At 42.0% G+C, this 17,500-nt stretch overlaps 2 protein-coding genes across 3 annotated transcripts in view; one reads left to right on the forward strand and one right to left on the reverse strand.

The window, feature by feature from the left end:
* Window positions 1-3,652, forward strand: part of ap5z1 (adaptor related protein complex 5 subunit zeta 1) — a 19,015-nt gene extending 15,363 nt beyond the window's left edge. For both annotated transcript variants that reach the window (XM_080723961.1, XM_080723962.1), the window contains 3 exons: window positions 705-837; window positions 1,848-2,062; window positions 3,157-3,652. In XM_080723961.1, coding sequence (XP_080580087.1) covers window positions 705-837; window positions 1,848-2,062; window positions 3,157-3,409 — 601 coding nt within the window. In that variant the 3' untranslated portion in view covers window positions 3,410-3,652. The remainder of the gene's footprint in view (window positions 1-704; window positions 838-1,847; window positions 2,063-3,156) is intronic.
* Window positions 3,653-3,896: 244 nt separating this feature from the next.
* LOC308284379 (monocyte to macrophage differentiation factor 2-like) overlaps window positions 3,897-17,500 on the reverse strand; it is a 15,147-nt gene continuing 1,543 nt past the window's right edge. The window contains exons 2-7 of the mRNA XM_080724980.1: window positions 12,609-12,690; window positions 10,324-10,484; window positions 9,183-9,257; window positions 8,510-8,611; window positions 8,112-8,181; window positions 3,897-6,062 (exon numbers count right to left, since the gene is read on the reverse strand). Of these exons, the coding sequence (XP_080581106.1) occupies window positions 5,862-6,062; window positions 8,112-8,181; window positions 8,510-8,611; window positions 9,183-9,257; window positions 10,324-10,484; window positions 12,609-12,690 (691 nt within the window). The 3' untranslated portion in view covers window positions 3,897-5,861. The remainder of the gene's footprint in view (window positions 6,063-8,111; window positions 8,182-8,509; window positions 8,612-9,182; window positions 9,258-10,323; window positions 10,485-12,608; window positions 12,691-17,500) is intronic.

The raw sequence follows: 17,500 nt of genomic DNA on the forward strand, positions 1-17,500 counted from the left end.
TCCAAAAATGTGTTTAAAAAAATCGGCCTGAAGGTGGCGCTAAATGGGACAGATCCATGTTGATGAGATGAGTGTAGACATACTGTGTACCGATTTGCGTGATTTTAGGGCAAAAATTGTAAGAGCAGTGTCCAAAAATGTGTTTTGCAAGAATCGGCCTCATGGTGGCGCTAGAAGAGGGCCATGTGAGAATTGATGGTGGAGGTTGTGGTTTGGCAGGCAAGGAGTGTGTGTGCAAAATTTGGCATGGATCGAGGCAACGGTTGTGGAGATATGAGCAGAGCAAAAGTGTGACGTGTGACTGACGGACAGACGGACAGCTGGTCGAGGTTTTGACAGTAACTGCGACCTGACGGTCGCAATCAGGCAAAGCAGTACACACTACACAGTATCTCTAAAGTCATGTCATCAACATGAATCTGTCCCATTTTCCATATTCCCTCTGGATTGGCTACGATTGCCTTCTAAAGTTTGTGAATGCGACTTGATGGTCGCTTATCTCCCAATTAGGGAGTCTTACTGATTTTACATAATTGTGCTATTTGTTTAGGAAGCAGAGCACTAGTGTGGGCTGTGTGTGGGAGGCTCTTGAGATTTGTTTTTGATTTCATCCCTGGATATAGTGTAGGTTCCACTGAGCGCACATTTGTAGTTCTTATTCTCTTCCCTCTATTCTTCTCTCCTTCATCCCTCCTTCTCCATAGAGTGTTCAGCAACCACTTGCTGAGGATGTGTAAGCTCCACCCATCACTAGTGGTGGACCAATCCCACGAGTTGCTGGAGTTTGCTGGAGCCACAGCCAATGTCTACAGCAAAGAAGACATTTACACACACGTTGTAAGAAACATTTGTGTGTGTGTGTGTGTGTGTGTGTGTGTGTGTGTGTGTGTGTGTGTGTGTGTGTGTGCGTGTGCGTGTGTGTAAAGTGTTTATCTGTGTTTTGTGTGAGGAAGTGAGAGAGAAAGATAGAGCTGAGGTTTGAATGTTATGTTTTGCATTTCCATGTCATATCTCTGTCAGTGAAGCTTTCATATCGCATTGAACATCACTTCAGCTATATCTAACTATTAATTTACAGAATGAATGTCTGTCTGTCCACCATCGCCATCATAGTACAGTACTCAAGTCACATACTGGCTTGGACACGGAACACCATATACAGTATGGCCATAGGACACGGAACACCATATATGGGCATAAACCGGTTTCCAAATTTCTGACATCACTGATACAGCTGCCTGTACTCTGCATGCTTCACCGCCATGGTAACATCCGATGAAGCAATGCCCAAATTTGGAGATGACTGACATCACTGATACGTCTGGGTTCTCCAACATTACTTCTGAGACTTCTACTTTCAATCCATTGTACAGTATACTGTACACACCCCCGGGCAAGGTCCTAGTAACATATAATATAGTAGTTATTATAATTTATTGTACATAAAATAGACCATTTTCAGCGTTATGCAATACCGAACTTACCTAAATAATGGGGTTGGCCAAAAACGATATGTTCATAAAATCGTACTGAAATTAACTGATTCCAGTGGCTTACGCCAAACTCGAACTATTTCTTGCATGGTATGCTTTGGTAAATGGTTGCCAATAAAGTCAAGTACACAGTGAGTCAAAGGTAATGCACAGTAGAATCCATCATGTTAATTTAACACTGAAGATTATTATGGACAAATTATGGTTCCTTTTTGTACACTCTCCTGAGTTATATCACTGAGAATGTTACTGTTTCGGCTAAGCCTGCCGGACCGGCGGTATGGTCCTTTAACGACTAAGCCACCCTGTCACCCAGATAAAGCTGAAATGACACCAGTCATGTGTGGTTTCCAGGTATGGGTGCTGGGGGAGTACCTGTCGGTGTCCTGTGACTGTCGCTGTTCCGTGGAGCTCATCACTTCCTGCTTCGAGGCGTTGGAGGCGGTGCTGTTTGAGATCACTTCATCTGCCCTGCCCTCCGGACAGGCTCGCCCCGCCCCCAGGGTCATCACCTCTCTGATGAGTGCCCTCGCCAAGCTGGCATCGCGATCACATGACCTCATACCCAGGTACACACATGTAGGGGTGCAACAGTTAATGAAACTAATTGATTTGAATTATTATAAAAATGTAATGAAATAATGGATTGTTAATCTATCCCTGTTTTGGGCATGTCATTATAGATATAAATGTAAAAAAAAAAAAAAAAAAGTATGATAGTAAAAATGTCTATTGTGATCTTGTAGATCAGATATTTTCACTATTTTTGCATCATGACATTGTGCAATGAATTATAAAATAGGGCTTGAGTGGTTAATACATTTGTTGATATATAAAAAGGATATAGAGAAATATTCTCGATTAATCGAAAAAGTGATCGCCATAATAATCGTTAAGAAAATAATCGATAGATTCAGACTTGGTCTGGCATGGTTTCATGATAATCACAGTAAATGTGTGTGGGTTGGTTAGGTCAGTGGTTCTCAACCTTTTCAGGCCGCGACCCACAAAATAATCATATTTTAACTGGGGACCCCCCCACCCTGACCAGCACTAAGAGTTGAGGCATTACATTTTGTAATGGAACAATAGAACACGGTTCTATTGTGAAAATAGCAGATCTACACGCTCACAAGCGTGTGAGCATGTAGATCATCTATTTTCACAATTTCTGCCTCTAATATTTAACTTGGCCCAGGTTTAATTTGTCATTTTAGACGAGGTATTAAAAAGTCCTTAAATTGTCACTTTTTAGAAATGTGTAGATACCCTCTACACTTAAAGGGCCAGTTCACCTCTGGGGCAACCAGATCTTATTTTATTGTTGTTTGGGATACGATCAACACAATCCTGAGTTATTTTTTGTGTTCAATCTGTGTTTTGAGATATTTTAGTATTTCAGCATGAATGATGATGCATTTTGCATCATATGATGCAGCATGATGACTCATATGATGCAAAATGCATGTTATGTTGGTTTGTTTACTGTTGAGTGAGAAAACAATGTTGCACATTTAAGTTAATCATCTAGGGACCCCCCAAAATAATTTGTGGATCCCCCTGGGGGTCCCGACCCACAGGTTGAGAACCACTGGGTTAGGTTTAGGCATGAATTTGAATTGCCGCTGTGCGTGCATTCATGCCATACATTTGTGTTTTTCAGGGTGTCTCTCTTCCTGTCCAAGCTGCGGACTGGGACCAGAGGCGGTTCCGTTGCCTGGTGTTCCAATGAGGAGGACCTGGCTGCCATAGTGACCCGGGGGGAGGAGCTGTGGTCGCTGCTCAAGGTTCCCAGCGTGGCTCAGAGTGTTCTGACTCCGCCTCCCTGCGTCACCACGCCCCAGTGGCACAGAGACTCCAACGTGGCCATGCCACTGAGCCTGCGGGCACTCACCAGCCTCGCACACCCACACTGAGACACACGCGCGCACAGCAGATATGTCCAAGTCAATGATGTGAGCTTGTATATTAGTCCGGCTGCCCCTGAGGTGGGGTATGAAATGTGGTATATCGTTTTTTTATTGGCCTAAAATATTGTCATGAATCCACCTGCTGACCGCCTGTCAGCATTGAGCAATTTATTTTATGGGGTTAAAGTGTGGGGCCCATTCACTTACTATACACTATACTATAAAGGAAAGAAATACAACAAATGAAACCCAAAGGACCCTTTTAGACCCATAAAAGGGTCCATTTTGGACCCCTGGTGGTCCACAGACCCGAAATGTGCTGTATACCCTCCTCCAATGTCCATGAGTATAAGACGTAAATATAAGTATCATTCTTGAGCTTTTGCACTTGATTTTTCTAAATAAATATGGCATTCGAAGGCATTTGCTATTATTACTCATGTGTTTGCATTCATGTATATACAGTACAGTACACAGAATTGTATAATAGCTCTCTTTAATTTAGTGATTTTTCTGAAATATAATTATACAAAATAGAATCTATGATATAAATCACACACTTCCTGCATGAGTGACAATAGAAACAGTTAAAAAAGAGTGGAAAACATAAGCTGTACATACTAAGCACTAAGGATTGACAGAATTGTGGAATTTGCAAACCTCTTTAAAAACAGAGGGGAAAAGACATGAGATGTTTATGATGTATCTATGTTCTCCCTGTTGGATTTGTTTGATACATACATTATGGAAGGTTTATGCTTTTTAGATGTTATATACTCTATATATATTACTACAGTTCAAAGTGCTCTAATAGATGAGAGCCTATCCCCCTACTTTCAGAGACAATTATCCAAGCCCTCAACTAAAACATTAAATACCCATCTCCATAAACTAATATTAAATAGATCTCTCCATAGGCCGATATTAAATACATCTCCATAGACAAATAATTAAGTGTAAGGCTTATGTCAATCCACATGTAGGGACCAGTCTAATGTGTTTAATATTATTGCATTGGTACTAGTAATGTCTGCTCCATGGTAATCTTGGGAAAGATTACTTAATTTCAGCCTTCATATTAAGTCATAACTGATTTGTTGAACAACTGTCCACACATAAATCGCTCCACAGAATCACAAACCAGGCCCTGCTCTGACAGTTGGTCAGTCAGAAGTTCATGCCTGTTGTACTATTGTAGTGATGTGGACTAGAGAGGATCACTCGGTTTCACATTTGTTACAGTGTAGATGGCACAACATTAAATCATATGAGTCTGTTCCCCAGATGTTGTTATAATCTTATTAAGATCTGGCAAAGTAAAGTAAGTGAAGTATTTGTGAGATGTACATACAAATGTATCAAAGTCATGGCGAAGTCATTGTACTGTAGTAGTGGTGGGAATTTAGCAGCTAGCACCATTGTACGACAATGCACAGGACTGCTTCTCAGGATTTTTGTAAAGAAGATGTCCTGATTGGGGCAGAGGACTTTAATCTACCAGCACAACTCATGCTTGACATAAAAGTATAACTTTGTGGCACATGTTGCTTCTTCATGTGGTAAAAAGAATCCTCCTGTCTGGTACTCCAGCAACTTAAAACAAACCCTTAAGGCATATTCAATCCAGGTGTGCTGGTCTTATTTTCCTTTGTCTCTATTCATATTGGCAGATTTGGCACATAGGTACTGTATGACCAGTCAGTCCCGCTGATTTGCATAATTATGTTTGTTAGCTTAGCTAATAGAGACATTATTCGCCTCTTATCTCTGCCTGTCTGATGCCTATTACAAGGTAGGGCATGGCTATGACAAACTGTAGTTTGTTTTTCCTGTTTTACATTTATTGTGTGCACCCCAACAGGCTTACTAATGATTAAACAAATGGCATCAGTCAATACAGGTTTGGTCCAGCCAGCCAGTTCTTACCATCTGACAGTTTCAGAGTGGGTCACGTTTGTGAGTTTACCTCTTTAAACCTGGTTTCCCTATTTTGGGCATCATGTTATTTAGTTTTTTAAGAGTTTAAAAACGTTTAAAAATAAAATTCTCAGAGATTGAAAAACAGTAGATCTACAAACTATAGTCTTTCGATTGTCTATCCTAGCAATTTGCTGTGCGACAAAGTACGGAGAGCTTAAATGGTTACGTTTACACAGTAAACTCTTTGGATTGAAACAGAGGATTTTACTGTGCTAGAGCGTCCAGCTGTTCATTTCAGTTTAGACCGTTAATGTGGTTAATTCATTCATTTCAGTCAAGTCCGAGGATTTGTAGTTTCGACAAGGATGAATTTGGTCTATAAGAACAGGGACATCCTTAACAGTGATGGTAGGATACTTTTGATATTTTCACCACCCGTGGACAATGGTGATGAGGTGAACACAAGGAGACCAGTCTCGTCGAGGTTCAGGTAGATATAGGCGAGTGCATTGTAATTGGTCAGTAGGCTGTGTGCCTGTCATCTGGAGGTCTGCAGCAGTGGCCCAGGTGAGTACAGGTACCTCCAGATGGCATAGTAATGAATGCCGGCTCCGATGGCAACGAAGAGATGCCAGATGGCATGGGCAAATGGGACGAGACCATCGCTCTTGAAGAAGACTACGCCCACCACATAGAACACGCCCCCTAGTGCCAGCTCACATACGCCAGCGCGGTCCACCTGCAACAAATTCACACACTTAAAACGTGCCAGTGTAAGGATATGATGTTGTTGCCCCTTGAACTTATAGAATGAGTGCCTGTATTTGTAACACGTTAGAAGAAAAATGTTTGGTGAGAGCAGCTGTGTATCACTGAGGTTGTAATCTCTCAAGACAGATTCAGAGCACCGCAGCTCTGTTGGCAGCTCCCGTTACAACGTGTAGTTGTAGTTAGTAGTTAGGAATGTAAACAAAGACACATGCGACCGGAAGTGGAGGGCTGGCCCAACAGCACACCACTCCACACCATACCGCCCACTTGTGTCAGGTTTTCCACTACAAGGACCTGGGTAGAGTGGTGTGAAAGTGGTACAAAAAAGTATCCAATCTATAGTAGGTCTGAGCTAGGCCAAACAGGGCCAAACACTTAATAATGACTGATCACTCACTGACTTTTCATTTAGACCACCAGGATATAGTTGTAATACATGATAATAGATTATATTGTGTTATTATCTATTATAGTGTATTATAATTATCATATTCATAGTAATACATTAATACTTTATAGTGTATTTATAATCACAGTTATAATCCATTATAGTGTATTATAATTTAGGATAGTTGTAATACAAATTTATATTGTATTATAATCACAGTTAAAAGGGTCAATTTGTTTCTTACCAATAGGGGTACTATTGTGTAATGGAAAATGTTGATATTTTGATGTGGTGTGGTGTGGTGTGGTGTTAAAGCTGCAGTCGAAAAGGGGCTCAAATGGGCCAACATCCTGTCATCTACATTCTATTGGTCGGTGCCCCCAGCGGCAAATTCAAAGGAAAGAAAACAGCAGAGGGTGCTGTTCCCAGATTGCTGGGTTGTTTTTAGGACAGTAACATCAGTAACAAAATCAACAGAAAAAGCCACGGAGCCCTAAGGAACGGACAGAGGGTGATCTATGAACATGTTTTTTCCGGGCACCCGCTGGCCTACTGGTCCAGGCGAATACCACATTGCCACATAGGAATGGATGCCTGGCAGCCTCACCGGTTCGATTCCCGATCCGGACAACCTTTGCCGCGTGTCACTCCCCATCTCTCCCCCCATTTCCTGTCAGTCTACTGTCCTATCAATTAAAGGCATAAAAGCCCACAAACAAAAATCTTAAAAAAGTAAAGAAAATGTTTTTCCGCCTATTAGATGTTATGCCAATGCCAATTATTAACCCTACACACACACATACATTTCTGTGTTGCCACTACTTTCGCAACACATTCCTGACCCTGTTGGCTCACCTGTCCGTGAGGAGCCCCCACCAGGAGGACATAGCACTTCCGTTGCACAACCCCCCCCCCCCCCCCCCCCCACCCAGCGGTGGATTAACAATTTTGCTGCCATTTTAAACATAGCTGTAGTAAGCAGCTGCCAAATTGTCCTTACCTTTTAACGTGGGCACGCGCACGCATCGTGCACAATCTGTGCGCGACTCATCTAGTAGACGTGTAGACTCTGTGACAGCTTTCGAATAAAAAAAACCCCATTGAAATAGACATATCCGTTGCCATGCTGTATCCCTGCTTATCCACCAGTGTTTACATGAAAAAACATTGAAAAAAGCCAGCTGTGCGCTATGGTAACACGTGGACACGTTCGCGCACAAAACGCACGATATGTGCGGGGATCATAATCCAGGCGTGTAGAGACTGGATCAAAGTTTCCAAACGCAAAAATCGGATTGAAAAACGAGCTTTCCATCGCCGAGTAGCTTCCTCTTCTGTTACAATGTAAACCAATGGAGGCGGGACTATGGCCCAGGCTCAGACCGGATACGGAAAGCTAAATCCGGTCCAGACCGGATATACAGCAGGATACAGTTAGGGGGCGGGCCTAAGACTCCGAAGCGGCCATATACAGCGATCATACTTTTAATTGTTTCATAATGATTAAAGCTAATTAAATTTCCGGGAACGACGGGCATCGCAGAGAGGTACAGCGGGAAATCAACGGTTTCGACGGGGATCGCAGAGTATGAGTTAAAGAGCCAAGAGCCTGTGATTGTCTATTCTTACCATGGACAGGATGACCAGCGCAGGAACAGCTCCCATGGCCACATATCCTAGCAACTCTGCCAGCTTATACCTGCAAGCAGGAAGTGATGGCATGATGTCACAGGATGTCATCATTCGACACAAACAGGCGTTGCTGCTTCCTAAGCTGTAAGTGCTGTAAACAAGTGCTGTAAACACTTTTAAGCACTTGTTCAGACATCAACCCAGTGAGTCCGACAGATACAAACATTTTAAGCCTCTAAACGCTATATGATTCTGTGTTGCTCAACATGTCAGTTCTGACCATAGAACCGCACGTGTTCTTTCTTTACATTTCAGGGACGTATTGTTGTTCACATTCCTGTCTTATCTTCTAAAAGTAAAAACAGACAAACAAACAAAGGACAAAAGAGAGTTACCTTTCATGAAAGAAGAAAACATATGTAGATCCAATACACGCCATGACCCAGATCAGCCAACGCATGTGACAGGCCCAGGGACCAAGCTCCCTCAGCATCAGCCTGAACACACACATACACACTAATTCATCACACGTTATACAAGCTCACAGCGTGGCACCGAGTGACGCGCTGTGAGCTAAGCTTGTAGATCTGCTATTTTTGAATATTTTTGACCCGATTCTATAAATGTCTTCTAAATCCTTCTAAGGTTTTTTGAAAAACCTGTTTCTATGTCAGTGGAGCTGAAACTTGTGAAGGACCCCCAAAATGATCTATCTATTTGGCCACGGACTCCCATCTCAAAATATGTTGTTCCAGGGACCACCCAGAAGCAAAATTACAAAAGTTACAAATGTTCACTTAAAAAATACATATATTCAAAGATTTGCACACATTTTTCAATAGCTAAAGTATAAAATAATTAAGGCCCCTCCATCTTGGGACCTAGTAACTCGGTCCCACTTTCCCCCCCTTGTGACGCCCCTGCACGTACGTACATAACAATCTCTCTCTCTCTCTCTCTCTCTCTCTCTCTCTCTCTCTCTCTCTCTCTCTCTCTCTCTCTCTGTGTCTGATCGTCTATCTATCCATCTAGGTAAATAGTCTTATACTTTCTTATACTTAAATGTACCAGGGTGAGTAGGAGGAAGCAATGAAGAAGTAGATGGCCATTCTGTCACACATGTGAAAACGCTGCTCCACTCTCCTAAACAAAGACAGAAGATGTAAAACAGACAGAATAAGAGCACATTTCAAAAATGCCCATGTATGCTTATTTCAATTTCTTTCCAATCATTCAATGAACAAATTATTTGTTTTCCAACCAAGGACTTTTAAACTTTGCATTTGTGTTTTATTTTAATTTTTTTCATCTATTTATGCATTTAAATAATGGACAATATTATTAAAAGGTAACTATGTCAAATAAAGGTATGTTGTATTGTGCACACAGACACACACACACACACACACACACACACACACACACACACACACACACACACACACACACACACACACACATACACACACACACACACACACACACACACACACACACACACACACACACAGAAACACATGCAACAGGGTAAATTCGATCCTATAACGTTTGTTGTGCAAAAACGAAATAAAATATTTGGAAAATAGAAAACAAAAAGGTAAACAATGATGAGGTTGAGAGAAACATTTTGGTCAATTTACTTTTAAGTTAAGTAGAGATTAAATATAGAAGAGCAAACGTTAAATTCCCATTAGAAATTATAATAGGGACTTGCAGTGTACAGTACATACTGTACAGTATATGCAATAATGAATCCCAGGTGTCTGAACGGAAAACAGTTAGGTCTGTCTTTGTGTTTGCATGGCTGAGTTATCAGTTAGGTCAGGTGTGTGTGTGTGTGTGTGTGTGTGTGTGTGTGTGTGTGTGTGTGTGTGTGTGTGTGTGTGTGTGTTTGTGTGTGTGTGTGTGTGTGTGTGTGTGTGTGTGTGTGTGTGTGTGTGTGTGTGTGTGTGTGTGTGTGTGTGTGTGTGTGTGAGAGAGAGGTGATGGTTTGTAACATGTTTTGTTTCATTATCAGGCAGCAGCTGTCTGTCCAGCCCCTTTGGCTTTGTTGTAATGAACATATGTCTCTGTGTGTCATAAATGGAGGTGCTTAGTAGAGCGATAGATAAACGTGCACGCACACACACACACACACACACACACACACACACACACACACACACACACACACACACACACACACACACACACACACACACACACACACCGGAGGTGGCTGATCTTCCATGCAGCGGTGTGGAAGAGTGTTGAGGTGATGAAGAGACCAGTAAGCCCCGCCCCATAGAGCCAGGCAGCAACGCAATGCCATTGGTCAACAGACAGGAAGTGCAGCACAGACCCGGCCATCAGGCTGGGGAGGATCCAGAGCTATGGAGGGTGATGAGAGACAATTTGAAAATGCACACTTCTATACAAATCATTTTCTTTTTTTCTTTTTAATTGTTGGGTAAACTCTTTGTCTTCAGATTTGGTTATATATTGGGGAATAACGTTTACTGGAAGGCACCAAACTTCTCATTTGGATCGGTTATGGGTTCAGTGTCTTGCTCAAGGACACTTCAATACTAAACCAGGGGAGCTGAGAATCAAACCGGGAACCTTCCAATTCCCAAGCGGCTGTTCTACCTCCTGAATCACTCTGCCACTGTGTAAATGTATATAGCCTACTTACTGTATTATGTCAATGATAATAAAGTACAGGTCTTCTATTGAGGGAGTCACCAAATACAAGTATCTGGGTGTATGGTTTGATGAAGGACTCAAATTAAAATTCCATGTGGACAATCTTGCCTCCAAGCTATGTCAGATTTTTCCCTACAGAAACAGTTCCTGTTTCCCTTTAAGTTGTAATAGGAGAAAGGTAGTGGAAGCAGTGCTCCTGTCAGTTTTATACTATGGTGATATTGTCTATAATAGTACAATAGGACAGCTGCAGCCTCAACCCTAAAGCCTCTGTTTATCATTCGATTTGTTACAGGAGCTAAACATGATACTCATCACTGTGCACTTCATGGTATGGTTGGTTGGCCCTCTCTTGTAGAGATGCACAAATATTCGTTGTTATTTTTTTTTTTTATCCTCACAGGAAAACATCTGTCTGATATGTTGTCCAGGAAAAATTAGAGCTGTACAAGATCAAATTACTTACTTTTAGTTAAAATCCCTAGGACACACACAGTTTGGCATATCCTCTTTTCCTCTTTTTCTTTGTATGCCCCAAGTCCTGGAATGCCCTAACACATTTTAAAGTTGTTTCTATGCCATCACTTGCACAGTTCAAATCCATGATGATGCTCCATTGTGTATATGTTTGCAAGTTTTATCCTACTTAGCATTTCATTTATATATTAAAGATTTTTTTTTTTTTATCTTTTTCTATTAGTTATTGTTTTTGTGTCTTCCTGTCTGTCTGTCTTCCTGTCTGTCTGTCTGTCTGTCTGTCTGTCTGTTTGTTTCTTCATTTGTTTTGTCATGAAATAAAACTCATCCAACTCGACCGCTGCCAACATAATGTATTTTACAGAGTGGGTGGGGAGCTGAGAGGTTTCCCACCGAGAACAGACTTTCAACAACGCAACCTTTGTTTAGGTGAGTAGCGAAGTAGTTTTGTTTATTTTGACTGAAGTTGAGCCCTCATAGGGCAGAGAAATCCTGGTTCTGTGAGTCAACCGCCTGTCAGAGCGTTAGTGAGAACTCGCTGACGCTCTGGACCAGAGCTAGTCGATACACACACAGAGAGATACAGTGTGTGTATATACATGTCGCAACCTCTCTATACAGTACGTGTCAATGTGATGCAACACGTGAGCTTGTACATACAGTATGCTATTCTCGGCAAGTGATGAAGTATAACTCAGGTTTAAAATGTTTGACTCTAGAACCATTATACCATGCAATAACACTGATTCTATCCAAATTTCCTAAACTGTTTCAGCCTTTTTTTCCCCCTCTCCCTTGGTTCTCTCTTTCTCTCTGACTGTCTCTCTGACTGTCTCTCTCTCTCTCTCTCTCTCTCTCTCTCTCTCTCTCTCTCTCTCCCCCCCCCCCTCACTGGAGTCAAATGTGGTGAGGGATTAGAGCAGATTACAGTGTGATTCATAGATTATCCACTACCACCATTATAACACATAGCTAGCTACACAATAAAAGGAAGCAGCACTCTCTCCCACAGGTGTCCTGGTATTTCCAGCTGATTGTCTGGACAAACATAGACAGTAGAGGACTGGACAGAGAGAGGAGTTCCAGGAACTACATAGTACTAGCGGGGGAATGACACTGAGTTGATGATCTCTCTATGTCGGCACATCTGTGTGTCCGTCTGCACTGTAAAGTCCTGAGTGTTCATTTGGACCTTTACGTTTCCATTTGCTTACATCGATAGGCTTTCAGTGTTAAATGAACACTGGAGATTTAAGTCTGTGCGTGCGTGCGTGCGTGCGTGCGTGCGTGCGTGCGTGCGTGCATGCTTGTGTGCGTACGTGTGTGTCTCACCCCATGTGTGGCACAGTTAGCAGCATGTTCATACTCAGTGGGTTGATATCTTTTACTGGCTGGTGCTCTGCCATTCATGAACCTGAGGGGTGAGACAGACACAGAGAAAGACGGTGAGAGACAGAGACGATGACCAGACCGAATAGGGAGAAAGAGAGCGAGAGAGAGAGAGAGAGAGAGAGAGAGAGAGAGAGAGAGAGAGAGAGAGAGAGAGAGAGAGAGAGAGGAGAGAGAGAGAGAGGTGACACAGGAGTCTTTCAGAACACAAGTGGTGATTTGCTGCTTTAGTGGTTAATAACTGACTGTAACTGAACTCATAGAGGCCAAAGGTGTTTGTGTGTGTGTGTGTGTGTGTGTGTGTGTGTGTGTGTGTGTGTGTGTGTGTGTGTGTGTGTGTGTGTGTGTGTGTGTGTGTGTGTGTGTGTGTGTGTGCGTGCGTGCGTGCATGTGTCCATTCGTGTACATGCTCAAGATTGTCATTCCTAAGGATTTACACAAAACTACTTTAATCCACATCACGTTATGAGAAGGTCAGCACCCTCTCCGTTGCCAGGACGACTGTCTGCGTCTTTGCGGTCAATGGCAATGATGTCACACTTTCTCTACGACAACAAAAGGAAAGTTCTGACCGCAGCCTAAACCTTTGTTATCACCTGCAACTAACTATCTGTGTTGTGTGTTTGTGCGTGCGCACACACGCGCTCGCTTACATGTGTGCGCGCGTGTGTGTGTATTTAATCAGCACTAAATCTTTCAATCCCAGCTTACAGGAAAAAAAACACATCTGGACATATTACGAAACCACATTTTGTATGTCAACATGCTCATGCACACACACACACATACACGCGCAGTTGCGCACGCACGCACGCACACACACACAAACAAACACAAGTTTTATTGTAGTTGCTGTGACTGGGCCTCAGGTGCGCCAGTGTCAGTCAGTCAGCTGTGTTATTTCATTAGGCCTACTGCTCACATCTCCGTGACACAAACACACGTGCGCACGCACACCATGTGGGTCCATTCGGGTCCATTTTTACACTCTTTGAGTCAAAACGGACACTGAGGATTTTCCTGTGTACATAAGTGTGCGCACAACCACACACACACACACACACACACACACACACACACACACACACACACACACACACACACACACACACACACACACACACACTCTTGTTCCATAGCTGTTTATTGTGTGTGACAGTCTAATAACTTCATGTTTTAAAGAGATCAGGACAAACTGAACCAGAAGGAAGGAAGAGAGATGAAGTTTGAATTTGATGTTTGTTATTTTTGGGGCCAGGCTGAAGAAAGAGAGTTTGTAATTGCATTTAAAGTACTGTCATATTTGACACAGCCCATAATCAGAGTTAAATTAACACCCAGGATTTGACAGGGGTATATTTAATATAATATGAAACAGAGGAAAAATACCATTGCAGTTTCAACTAGATACAGTACATATCTCTTCCAGGCCAGGCCGGGTGGCCTATCCAGGGCTGTTGTTTAAATTGTTGGAGCCGTTAGGACTCAAGGTAGCTGAAGGAAGCGTGTTTGGAAGTGCGCTCTATAGAAGCCCCTCAAAATGTGATCCAATTTGGAGTTGATTGGATGTTGGTAAATGGTGCATTTACAGTATATAGCGCCTTTATCCAAGGTGCATTCACTCATTCACACACACATTCGTACACCGATGGCGGGCGAAACCATTCAAGGCACCAACCAACCTGCTCATTGGTTCAGTGTCTTGCTCAAGGACACTTTGACACTAAATCTGGGGGAGCCCGGGATCGAACTGGGAATCTTCCGGTTGCCAAGCAGCCACTCTACCCCTGAACCACTGCCGCCCCATGTTGATGATATATGCCATGGTGTTTCTTGTAAATAGAAATACTAATTATGGAAGGCAATTACAGGAAACAATATGGAGATGTATGTTATGTTATATTGTTGTTGATGTACTGACATATTATCTTGCTTATTAAAGTGGTGTATTACCTGCTTATTGTAAGTCGCTTTGGATTAAAAGTGTCTGCTAAATGCCTAAACTGTAAACTGTAAACTGTTAAATTGAGTTTTTGTGACACCTGATTTTCAGATGTTTCAAAGCTCTATTGACAGTGTTCTTTTGTCTACTAGGGGTGGATATTGGCAAGAGTCTCACGATGCAATACGTATCACGATACTTGGGTCACGATGCAATAGTATCACGATATATTGTGGAACTTTGCGATACAATACTATTGCTATACTATTGCGATATATCAGCTTTAAAAGCTGAAGGCGCTGCTCTAATGTTGTCGTTTTCGTCGTTCGCAGCCATTTTCCCGAGAGACCTCCCTCACTGAACCGTGGGAAGGGGAAGTAGCTACTATAGTACAGCGACATCTAGAGGCAGCGGAGTGTCAGGACCGGACTTCTACCATTGGTTCCTATGCATGGGAACATATTTTATTTTCCTCAAAGTATCCCGATACTACTGCCTGAAGTATCGATACAGTATTGGCAAATAAACTAACGCGATGTATTGACATATCGATTATATTGCCAAGCCCACCCCTATTGTCTACATGTACAATATTTCCAACCCCTTGGAACTAAATTATAAAGAACTCTTTCTCGCTCCCTCTCTCTTTCATCTCACATTCCTCCTCATGTCTCTCTTCTTTTTTTCTTCTTTTATCTATCTATTCTGTTCTCACTCTTACTTGACTTGAGTGTATTGTGCAAATGTTACAAACATGTGCACACTCTTAGGGTTAAGGATTAAGGAACCATGTGGGTTCATGCTCTCTTGCAGAGTGGGTTGTGTTGATGTCTTAACCACTTGAACCCTAGGGAGATCCAGGGGAAAGATCTGCCTAAAATGTATGCCCAAATTGGAACAGTTGTGGACACAAAACTAGAATGATTATGGCTACTCTTGACCCCCTGAAAATTCACAAATGCAGTGTAAAACATCACATTTCTCTTACCAAATTGTCCTGCTGTGATCACTTACCTAGGAAAAGAGGATTGAAAAAGACCTCCGCCTATGGAAAATTTGCATTCTGAATAGTGAAAAAGACTCAAGACCTCATTGGAGAAGTACAGTATATAGTGAATAGAGAAATTGTCCATCAAGGTGTCATCAATTGATAGGCAAAATCTTATGAATATATTTCAAACTGTGTAAACATTACAGATGTTTTAGCGAGAGTAGTGCTGTAATATTAGTAATGTAAAAGTATAGGGTGAGTAATGATAAAAACGAGTAAAAATAAATAAGGTGTAATAATAATGTAATATGAGTAATGCATGGATGAAAAATACAATGGCAGCTTGATTGTAATTTGATTTTGTCTCTATTGATTTATTGACCTCTGAACAGTTTGGTGACTGGTCATGGGAAGCCGGCTTCCCATATGGGGCTTAAGTGGTTGATGATATCTTCTACAAATATTGTTTCAAGTTGCAGTTAATTCTGCAGAAGGCAAAACCTTCACTAATGCACAGTAAAATGTAATGAATGAGCATTAGTTAAACTCTGTGTAAAAGTGTTAACAAATAGACCCTTCCACACTTGGATTTAAATGAACACTGAGGATTTTACAGTGTACAGCGTGATAATGAATGCTGTCATTGTGGACACTGTACAGTATTGTGCGCCTGTCAATGGATCTAAATGAAGCCGCCTGATGTAGCCTAATAGTTTATGACAGGACTGTGTGTGTGTGTGTGTGTGTGTGTGTGTGTGTGTGTGTGTGTGTGTGTGTGTGTGTGTGTGTGTGTGTGCGTGCGTGCGTGCGTGCGTGTGTGTGTGTGAGTGAGATAGAGAGAGAGAGAGAGAGACGCACTGAAGCAGAGGGAAAAGAGATACAGAGCCATTGTTATAATAATCAGAACATGATCATCTCTCTCACTCTCTTTCTCCCTTGTCTTTCCATAATTTGTGTTATAGTGGGCATAGTAAACTGTATGTGCAGCCATGATTGTTTTGTTTTTGTGTGTGTGTGTGTGCGTGCATGCATGCGTGTGTGTGTTATATGTTTTTCTGTAACTACAGCACATTCCATACATTAATAGGATTGCAAACATCTAAGAAGATCGGAAACCATCACCCTTTGGATCCTGGTGGAGAACAAATGCGTGTGTGTGTGTGTGTGCGTGTGTGTGTGTGTGTGTGTGTGTGTGTGTGTGTGTGTGTGTGTGTGTGTGTGTGTGTGTGTGTGTGTGTGCGCGTGTGTGTGCCGTGCAGGCGTGCATGTGTGTGTGCGTGAGTGTACACAGTCTCTATTATGACTCCAGGGCTGTTCCTTGGAACAGTGAAGATCAAGTTCACCTCCTCTGGGGAGGGGGGTTCACAATCAGGTTCTCACGATCATCACCAACTCTCCATTACATAGCCTACGATAGCAAGTCAGATCTTAACACACAGACACAAAGAGATAAATAGGGATGGGGGGGTGGGCTGTGATCAGTAGAGAGGCTTGGTTTAAAGGACAACTTTGTTTTTTTACAACAAGGTTTCATATTTTAGATAGCCATTAGAGAAAAGAAAAGATGAGTGTCAAAATGTTTTCATTTACTTCTTTCTATCGTTTTTTTTTTAGACACAATAAGCCCATTCCCAAGATGCACCGCAATCTTTCATGGGCAGATGTGACTTATGGGGGCTGGTGCAAATAGTAACAAAGAAACTTCCGGCTTTATTGTGTGTAAAAAGACATACTGTATTTAGCCACTTGTAGGCCATGCCCCCACCCACTGGAATCAAAATAGGCCTACTAAAATCGCTAAAACAATAGAAAGCAGTAAATGAAAACATTTTAACACTCATCTTTTCTTTAATTACAATCTAAAATATGAACCCTTCTTGTAAAAAAAAACAAAGTTGTCCT

The sequence above is a fragment of the Nannobrachium achirus genome (genome assembly GCF_963921795.1).
Source record: "Nannobrachium achirus genome assembly, chromosome: 4".
Classification (NCBI taxonomy): domain Eukaryota; kingdom Metazoa; phylum Chordata; class Actinopteri; order Myctophiformes; family Myctophidae; genus Nannobrachium; species Nannobrachium achirus.